Source organism: Oculina patagonica, unplaced genomic scaffold (genome assembly GCF_052425735.1).
Source record: "Oculina patagonica isolate OP01 unplaced genomic scaffold, crgOcupat unplaced551, whole genome shotgun sequence".
In the NCBI taxonomy this organism is placed as follows: domain Eukaryota; kingdom Metazoa; phylum Cnidaria; class Anthozoa; order Scleractinia; family Oculinidae; genus Oculina; species Oculina patagonica.
Window position 1 is genome coordinate 1 of NW_027558419.1, and position 10,800 is coordinate 10,800.

A 10,800-nucleotide genomic window follows, 5' to 3' on the forward strand; every position below is an offset into this window, starting at 1 on the left:
GGTTAATGTTAATCGGCTTTCGAACAACCCGGCCCAGATAAATATGCTAGGAGATAATCTGTGATGTACAAGCTAAACTGTGTTTGAACACTAGTACTATAGAAAGAGAAACAATCGACTGCTGCATCAATGGTGGTCTCTAGCTAAACACAGGTTTGACTGCATTCTGACACTATATTAACTTCAGTTTCAGATAATATTTCGTAATTGTACTATTCAGTCATCTTCCTTGATTTGCAGAAGGAACAGTAACCTTGACCCAAAACACACTCAAGGTCCAGCCAGGTAGAAACGTGCCATTTTCATGTCAGGTAACAGATGGAGAAAGCTTTGTGGCTTGGATAACACCAGCCAAAGCAGCACGACCAGGAAAGCCTGGTATACCAAGTGTAAGCATCACAACATCACAGACAACAGGCAGGAGAAGAATATCAGTGTCTGGAGTCACATATACACTTTTTATAGACAGTGTGACAGTGGATGATGGTGGTGATTACATTTGCCAAGGAGAAAGTAACTCTGCAGTTTTCACTCTTGAAGTTGACTGTAAGTGTAAATTTATCTCACTTTAACTCATTGAAATGAGACCTGAAAATGTTGGGAGGTGTCGCGTCCTTTTGAACTGGAACTGGAGTACTTTAAGAGGCCCGGGTTTGAGTCCTGGCCGGGTCATTGAGTTGGGTTCGTGGGGAAGACACTGTACTCTCAGAGTACCTCTCTCCACCCAGGTGTATTAATGTGTACCGGCGAGTTTCTAGTTCTGACGGTAACCTGACCAAATACTGGGCGCCTGCAATGGACTCAACCTCGTTCCCAGGAGAGAGAGACCCTGGGAACGAGGTTGCAAATTATGGACTGACATCCCGTAAAAGAGAGTACAGTACTCACCCTTGCTTTTAGCGAATATTTAGCTGCATCGTACTGTCCTTTTAACTATTCGCTTACAGAAAACGGTAGAAATTAAAATTATATGTTAGTTTTATAGTTCTGCTGGGGTTGGGGGGCGCAGTGGCCTAATTTTTAGCGCGGACTCGAAATCGAGCGGTCCGGGTTCGAGCCCTGGCTGGGGTTATTGTATTTTGTTCCCATTCTACTCTCATAGTGCCTCTCTCCACGGCAGGTGTATAAGTGGGTACCAGCAAGCTAATACTGGAGGGTAACCCTGCGATAGATTAGCATTCCGTCCTAGTCGCTTCATGATACAGAAACCAGGATAAGCTTCGGCCTGGATGCGCCACTTGACGCGACGCATACTTTACCTGCTGGGGTTAAAGGCGTTACTCAACGAAGTTTTGGCCGCTATACTGATGTAACAAAGTGGAACACCAATATGGCGGACCCATACAAAGCTCTGTAATTTTCCGAATTTTGTTTTTCCAATAAATTGGCTGTAATGAACACTGCCAAGTTAAAATTTGTGGGATATATTCCTTTCCACTTACTCCACAATCTCTGAGTTTGCTGATGTTTTTATGCAAGCTAAACGTTCTTGTTATCTTGGGTAATTGAACACTCTATACTTCAACTCGTGAAATCTCTACCTTTTTATATACTTCCAGCCTGAAAGAGGTACCCCTTTCGGGCAACACGAGGCAAAGGGCATCTGCTAGTAGAATGATGGCTGATACAAAATTTACCGAAAAGGAATTTACGTAATGGTAACTTCTTTCAACAGTTCGAACAGACAACGTTATTACAAAACAAGAACTGCTCATTGGTCAAAATGGAACAATAATGCTAGACGTATCTTCGTATCCCTTGCCAACTTATCAGTGGTCAAAAGACGGAAACCCACTGACCTTCCCTACAGAAGGCAAAACACTTGACAAATACACTGGTTCAATAATCATCGATAATGTCAAACAGAGTGATGAAGGAAACTACTCTTGCACAATCACCTTTGGATTTTCAGAAACTGTTAGGATTGAAGTCATAGTTATCGGTAAGTTCTTTTTTCAACAAAAACTATATATGTTAAATTATTAAAAACTAAAGTATGGTAGATTGCTATTCCTGAGTTTTGATTGGTTAGCAGGCAATGGTATATGAGCTCATATACCATTGACCACAAATGTGGTAGCCGATACGCGTCAACGAGAGTAGCCGAGGAGCCCAAATATTGCAATTCTTTGGGTGTTTTTAATAAAACAATCATTCCACTCGCGCTTGTTGGATATGAGATAGTTATAGTCGTTGGCTATTTTCCATCTCATATCCAACGCGCGCTTGTTGAATTATTGCTATTAATAACAAGCTGGCAGAGCCGCGCAATCAATTTCAGTATACGTAAGCGTGGGTAAGCGTGCACCATTTAACAAATCGACCACATTTTTTCATGATCTACACTCTTATAGACCATAGAAATGACGTCAGAAAATGTTCAAAACTCAAGTGGAACCACGAGCTGTAGGCGAGTGGTTTCACTGCAAAGTTTTGGACATTTTATGGCGTCATTTCTATGGTCTATAAGAGTGTAGACCACGAAAAAATGTGGTCGATTTGTTTTATACCATAACAAACTCGAGCAAGTATTTATCCAAAGCGATGCCTGACGGTAAAGAAACTTTGCCGGGAGGACGTAAAGATTCCCGATACGTAAAAACGACAAATATGATACAAAAGAAGATGAACAAGAATTCAAAGAATAACAAGTGTGTCTATCGCTAGAAGCGAGCAAGTTGATTTTTCTTTCTGAAGATCTTGTCAGCGCTCGTTCAGACTGAACTTCGACATTTCGCTGAGTCCGCTGCCGGTTCGCTAGCACCGTTCTTCTCAGTTAGACAAAAATTCAAAAGCCTGGAAATTTTCTGTCGACAGATCACCGGAGTGGAAGTCCAAGCCTGCTTTCCGAAAACAAATGCGTACTTGATTCAAACAAAACAAGATGAAATTCGTTTTCATTCATGGAGACCAAACTTACAAATTTCAAGCCCGCGCGTGTGCGTGGCGTGATCTGACGTCACTTTCATGGTCTATACTCTCATCGACCATAACTTTGGACCAATCAGCGCGCGAGAATTCTCTCGGTTATGGTATAAAATCCAATAGTGCAAACTGCCAGGTAGCGTGAGCAAAGCACTTCGCCAGAAAATCCTTTTCTCGCGCGGGTTTTAACGTACATTTCCACCGTCAATGTTATAAAACAATTGGTTCATGCTTTTAGCTGTGCACTATCGAGTTATGGAGCACACGGGAGGTTTAGAGAGCACGAAAGAAGCGTAAGAGTTTTTATTTTTTTATTTTATTTTTTATTAATTTATTTATTGCAACACAAAGAACACTACTTACAACACAAATACATACACTACTTACAATGCTACTTACAATACATTTCTTATTACATTGTTTCTTCACTACTTTTATAAACATTTCTTTTTAAATAGTAATATCACGATATCACGCATTACAATGTCTACTATAACAAATAACATTCTTACAAAGGTTAAGGTTACAGTGTACTTACAAAATTCAGTTTTTACTAATACAATTAGATCGTAATACTAACTGTATATATTTTTAATTGTCTATTATTTATTCTTCAAGTAGTACTATATAAATATTATGCTTAATAATACAGTTCTAATTATCTAAAAGCTCACGGATGCTCGAACGCCGGACGGTTCCGTAGACAATTTGTTTTTTTAGCACGATTTTGAATGCTAGTAAGCTAAAGGATTCACTTTCTTTGGCTGCCGTGTAGATATAGTATCGAGCTACAATCAGGCAAAAATTGAGCACGTGGAAAGATCGTTCCTCGGGGTGATATGCATATATTTTATCTTTATCAAGAACCGTAAGAGTTACTCAAGGAGATAGCTGCATGAGAGAAACATTAGTTTCTTGAGTGCTCTCCAAACTTCCCAAGTGCAACATAACTCGATTATTTGAGGAATATATTTTTCTTCGAATATATTTTTCTTCCACTTCTGCAAGCCTTGAAGCTGAAGACATTTTCAATAATGCACGATTTTTGTGCACTATTGTCAATAACGCACTGTCGGAGCTTGCTGACGACAGGTAAAGAAAAATCACGTGTTCTATTTTAACCAATTGCGCGCGTGGATTTTGGACAGTGAACGGAGATTGTATATTAAAACTCGATAGTGCACAGCTAAAAGCACAAACCAACTGTTTAGTATTATCCACCACGAATTTTTCTGTTGCACTGATTGGTACAAACACGTGTACCACAGGTTACGTGGTACTCTTCTATGTGCAATACGGTAAAAGTTCCGAATGTAACGACCCTTGTGACTTTCAGTATTTGCTGCTTTTTCCTATCGTTTCGTTCGGCGGGTCGTAATTTTCGGCGGTGGGGGTGGGGTCCCCAACTTTCGGGCAGCTGAAACGCGCAGGCGACGTCACAAAGTTTTTTTGGCGTTTTTTGAAATAGTTTGTGTGTGACAAAATCTCTATTTTCCGAAAAACTGTTGTTTGTGATTTTAACTAAATTAATTAGTTATAATTAGTTTTTCTATCATTTACCAAGTTTTTTCACTTTTAGATCCACCTAGTATAAACAAGGAGGCATCTCCGACACCAGTTTACTCTATCGTGGGGAACAGAAAACCTGTTACGGTCACGTGCTCGTTTTATGGAAAGCCGGTACCCACAGTGATAATGGTTGCTGAAAATGGCACAGAGATTGCAAGAGGAAACAGCTTAGCTTCTTATGTGTTCACTACTACAACTGAAAATGACTTTGGAAAGTTTAACTGTTCTGCAGAGAATCCTCATGGAAAGGCTGAATATATGGTTGAGTTAAGAAAAGCAGGTATCTGTATGCATGGTAGCTTGTGGTTAATCATAGATTCCCTGACTTTTCACTGCTTTAATCTATTTTTCAGAAAACAGGTTCAGTGAATATGTATAATAAGATCAGGGGGGGGGGGGGGGCGTGGTGGCCTAATGTTTACTGCGTTAGATTCCACATCGAGAGGTCATGGATTTGATTTCCATTGGGAATTAATTTTTCCTTTGTCCCACGCTCGTGCATAATTAACAATCAATTTTTGGTTTTCACTTGACGTCATCAAAATTCTAAAATCCAGAATCGCGATACCCCTGACTTTTTATCCTTCACTGGCTAGTTGATCCTTAATATATATCTTATTGAAGGTTTTCAGCTCGAAAGCATCGCCGTCTTTAAGATATAACATTTTGAATTTCGGAGTTTTGCGCCACACGACATCAGAATGGCCGCCTGAAGGCTGTCACGTATGCTTAAAAAATGCATCTTCCAGTGATTTTTAAGGATCTGAACAATTGAGGTTTTACAGGAAGTGTTTATGTGAATGTTTACGTATTCACGAAGGTGAACTGACCGCTTTTTATAGCAAAAGTGAATGCTAGATGTTTTCATTGGTTTCCGGCGGCCATCTTGGTGTCCTTCACACGGACTCCAGCATGGCGTTTCTATACTGTGCTCTCTAAATTTGTGTGGAACATTTTAACGGATAACTCGAGTACGGAATTCCGTACAGATCTGAAACTTGGACACGTTTACTATTTAGTAATTTTCTACAACCTTGACTCAAAAGATTTGGTTTTATTTTTGTGCAGCGTGTGACAGTATCGTTACTTGCGTGACAGTGAAAACCAGCAATAGAACATTACTAAAAAACATATAACGCTTACAAATCGGACATTCTTACACAGGAATACTTAAGTTTAACGAAGCACCTTTCAGAATATAATTTTATACTAGTTACCTTAAGGTTACTATTTTTAGCGACTACTATTTTTTGCGATTTTTTCAAAGCAAGATTTAGCGACTATTTAATATAGCGATTTTCCGCAAAATTTAAAAAGTTAGTGATATCGTGTAAACCAGTTTTTAAAGAACATATAGCTAAGATTGAAATAATATTCAGTAAAAGAACAAACTCACTTGAAATTGAACGAGTATTTGCAATGGCAGAAAGAACAAAGTTACCGGCATCTATTTTTTAAAAATTTTTCAAGTCGACTATGCTTTTTTTTTGGGGAGGAGGGTATTTAAATTTAACGAGTATAAAAATTTGACTGAGACAAATTTTAGCGAGTACTAAATTTAGCGATTTTTTCCAAACTCGCTAACGATCGCTAAAATTAGTAGTCGCTTACAATAGTAACCTTAAGGTATTTATGTTGCACCAGTAAATTAAACCTTAGTAATTTATAACGTGTTCCTTTTGTTTTCAGATGAGCCGCAAATATGAAAGTACCAAGGGGAGCCCGTGCGCCGCAGACTAACAAAGGGTAACAATGTAACATTCCATTGTGACGTCCAGTCTGGATCTCCAAAGCCAGAAGTGACTTGGTGGTTTGGATGGACAGACACATGGAGAAAAGTTGACATTAATTATGATCCAACATACTCACACCCAACAGAAGAAACCTGGACTATTACTGGAGTTGATACAAATGATGCTGGCAAATATAGGTGCAGAGCAAAAAACATAGCTGGAGAAGCTTTTCTGAGGTTTGAAATCACAGACGTTGATAGTAAGTTGTTTTCATTTCTTTTTACTATGTGAAATTAAGGCCATTCCCCCTTTTTTCTCTGTTTAGCGTCGTCGGACCGACCCAGATTTTCGCGTTTTCAAAAAAAAAAAAGTTATACAGAAGGTAATAATAATAATAATAATAATAATAATAATAATAATAATAATAATAATAATAATAATAATAATAATAATAATAATAATAATAATAATAATAATAAAGATTTATATAGCGCCATATCCATGGCTCATGGCGCTTTACAATAAAAATGTTATTAAGAAAAAGTGAAATTTACTTAAAAAATTTACATCAGTGATAAAGGAAAAACTAACAAATAAAATAGCTAAGCTGTAAAAATGGAAATAAAAACTAAGAATCATTAAAACCTTTAAATGAAAAACTAACTAATGAAAAACTAATGAAGGCACAGAATCATTAAAACCTTTAAATGAAAAACTAACTAATGAAAAACTAAGGAAGGCAGAGACACATTATTTTAAATAATGGTTCATCCTTTTTACGCTGTTCTTGTTTGAGTTAGCTCAGTTGGTAGAGCGCCGGACTGCTATGCGGGAGGTCGTGGGTTCGAACCCCAGACCGGACCAACACTCAGGGTCTTAAAATAACTGAGGAGAATGTGCTGCCTTTGTAATTTCATCTGCAAATGGTTAGACATTCTAGTCTTCTCGGAAAAGGGCGATAAACCGTAGGTCCCGTCTCCTGTAACAGGGGACGTTAAAGAACCCACACACTATTCGCAAAGAGTAGGGCACGAAGCTCCCGGTGTTGTGGTCTGGCCTTTACAATTGTGTAGTAAAATTGCAGTACGTGTAAAGCGCATTTGAACATATACATATGAAAAATGCGCTATATAAATACATTATCTTTATCATTATCATTGAGTTTAACCACGTCGTCGATTTTTCCTTCCTCCATTGCCGCCATGTTGACTGTGTAACCATGTCTTCTTGTTTCCAGGCTCCACGGATATTATGCTAAGGTACCGGGCCTCCTAGTTCCAGACTCCTTATTCACTTTTTTTTTCTTTAATTCCGACCGACCGACCGACCCAAAATCAGAAAACTCATACGAATCAGAGAAGACATATGCACTACTGTAGATCTAGGCCATCAGCATGGACATTTTTCCAGCTGAACCTTAGATAACTCTCTCACTGCAGAAGAACCGAGTGGGAGACATATTGGGGCTGGCGGTATTGCGGTAATTCTAATCTTAAATTGTGATATTGCGGTATCCACCAAACCTGTGGGATGCGTTTTCTTGGCCTTTCATTGATATTAGTCAAACAGTGTAAAAACGTATATCCTTCACGTTTTTCTGACCATTTTTGGGTTTCTGGTTGTTTTGGAAACAAGGTGAAATAGTGTTATTCTGTCACATAAGTTCATCACTTGTGTCCAGAAATGCACGCAACAACGAAATTGACGAAATTTTGTCAAATTTGTTATATTCGTCAAAATTAACGAATATGACGAAATTGACGAAATTTCGTCAAATTCTTCAAACCAAAAAATGCCAATAACCTCTAGTGATGCATTGCTGACGGATCTCACGAATTTGGTGAATATTTGTATGTCTTGTATGTTCTTCAAACAATACTCTGGTGCAATAAAAAACAATTCGAATTCGTCGTTTTGTCTAATTTGGCGCTTTCGTGGTACCCTTCTCTCGAACTTATTCTTTCAAATGTTTCACTTTGGCGAAATTTCGAAAAAAATTCGTCGTTTTCGTCGTTGCATGCATTTCTGGAGATGTCTCTTACGTAACGTGATAATTTATGATTGTAAGTACCGGTAGTTAATCTACAATTTAACTGCTTAAATGTCAGTTTGAAATCTGGTCATTATGCAGTCCCGCTGCTCATTTTTACCTCCCTTTTTGCCCTGGCGACAACAAAACTGTAACCTATGCAGACCTACTTTGGCAATGTGGTATTTGACAATTTTTTGCGGTTATACAGTGTCTGGCACCCCCAATGTTCCCTCGTGACTGCATGAAGAGATGTCTCAGTTTAGCTGACATCCAAAATCTAAATAGTTAATGTATTATTATAATCAATCATGTTAATCATCAATTAATTAGTAATTATTAACACATTAATTATTACAAAGGAAAATACTACATTTATACCAACTTTCTTCATCCGCAGTTCAAATATATGATTTTATTGCTTCTCCGAAAGACCGAAACCATCATAATTTCTTACCCGTAAACCGCCAGATAAATACGAATCTACCCGCAAACCGACACTCAAATTTGGCTAAAACTGCCAAACCACCAGAGTATAAAAGATCCTCCAAAACAGCAGACGAAAAAATCATCTTTTTCAGAATTTTTTTTGATGTCGCGATTTGTTTTAATATAAAATGTATTGGCATGTATGAAGTACTCACACCAAATTTTGTCACTTTTAGCTGCACCCAAAATTAACAAGGATGCATCCCCTACGCCAGTCTACTCTTTTGTGGGAAACAGAAGGCCTGTTACTGTCACGTGCTCATTTTATGGACACCCGGTACCAACAGTGGTAATGGCTGACGAGAATGGCACAGAGATTGCAAGAGGAAACAGCTCAGCATCTAAAACATTTAATACTACAACTAAAAGGGACTTTGGAATGTATAACTGTTCTGCGTACAGTCCAGCTGGCAGTGCACAGTATTTGGTGGAGTTAAAAAATGCAGGTACATCTATTGTTGGACAACAGTTTTGAAAACATTGAGGTGCCTGTACACCCTTACCAGAAACGAGGAGGGGGATCATATCAGAAAAATTCAATTTGATCCCCAAAGGAAACCAATCTGGGCATGGATCAACAAGGTTTTATGACCTTAGAAGATACCGCTTTTCATGCCTGACGAGTCTAGGCATAGTATGACGGCATTTTCTATTTTTTTAAAGATAAGAGACCTTGACAGCTAAAACTTTTGGTGTTCTGACCGGAACACCCAAAGTGAGGCAAAAGTCTATAATTTTCACCCCTAAGGGAAGTGGTCATAACAAGTGTACTCGACGAGGACCCACCTTGTGTAGGGGTAGGGGGCTATGCAAGATACCAGCTGTCTGGTAAGCCAAATGGACAAAATTAATTGGCCTTAAAATTTAAATTGAGACTTTCATATTAGGTGTGCATGAAGCTTGCCTTGCAGGAGAAATGGCACAAGGAGGTTTGAATCTTTTCTTAGTTTCTACTCCTGATAGAGCGGGGGCTATACAAACAAGACACCATCTTTTAAAGCGGGCAAAGGGGGGGTACATGAAGGAACCACCTGTCTTTTTGCAGAGTGGGGTGTCCTGTCTGAGCACAATAGTTTTGACCATTTCCCTAAGCGAGATGACGACTTTTCCTTTCATTTGTGAGGAACTCCCACAGGAACCATCACCCCTGGTAGGTCATACTGATGTGGATGCTGAATATTATTATTGAATATTAAAATTAATAGCATATGCACTAGGTTTGAAAAGTTGCACTCGTACTCCGATCTGAAGGTCCTTATTGTCTCTCTTCGCCCGGGAGTGTAAATAATGCTGCACGTGCTAACTGTCGGGGCAACCAGACCAATATGCTTGGGGATAATCTCGGTGATGTACAAGCTAGACTCTGTCTGAACGCCATAGAAAGGGAAATTTTACATTTTACATTTTGAGCTGTACAAATTCTGCACTTTTAACAATCGACTGCTGAATTATGGGTGTCCTCTTAGGTTTGACTGCATTCTCCGTGACGCTATATTCACTTAAGTATCAGATGATATGTTTTTTTTAATTGTACATACTTTATCTCCTTTGTTTTGTAAACGGCACAGCTACCTTGCCCAATACCACACTCAAGGTCCAGCCAGGTAGAAACGTGCAATTTTCATGTCAGATAACAGCAGGAGAAAGCTTTGTGGCTTGGATAACACCAGCCAAAGCAGCTCGACCAGGAAAGCCTGGTATACCAAGTGTAAGCATCACAACATCACAGACAACAGGCAGGAGAAGAATCGCAGTGTCTGGAGACACATACCAACTTTTAATAGACAGTGTGACAGTGGATGATGGTGGCGAGTACATTTGCCAAAGATCAACTAATTTGGCAGTTTTCACTCTTCAAGTTGACTGTAAGTATAAATTATCTAAATTTAACTCATTAAAACCAAGCCCTTTTGAACTAAAGAGTTCATCGAGAAGTCCGGGTTCAAGCTTTGGCAAGGGTCACTGTGTTGTGTTCTTGGGCAAGACACTTTACTCTCATAGTGCCTTTCTCCACTCAGGTGTATAAATGGGTACCGGCGAGTGCAATTTTTTTTT

General features: G+C 38.9%; 2 protein-coding genes across 2 annotated transcripts; both read left to right on the forward strand.

The window, feature by feature from the left end:
• Positions 1–233: 233 nt before the first annotated feature.
• On the forward strand, positions 234–9,059 carry LOC144640909 (fasciclin-2-like; the record flags this gene model as incomplete). Its single annotated transcript, XM_078499966.1, has 5 exons — positions 234–546; positions 1,676–1,942; positions 4,505–4,774; positions 6,184–6,486; positions 8,922–9,059. Coding segments are annotated over 4 exons (867 nt in total), but the record flags the coding sequence as incomplete, so codon positions are not given.
• On the forward strand, positions 8,743–10,610 carry LOC144640908 (uncharacterized; the record flags this gene model as incomplete). Its single annotated transcript, XM_078499965.1, has 2 exons — positions 8,743–9,191; positions 10,314–10,610. Coding segments are annotated over exons 1-2 (601 nt in total), but the record flags the coding sequence as incomplete, so codon positions are not given.
• Positions 10,611–10,800: the final 190 nt, after the last annotated feature.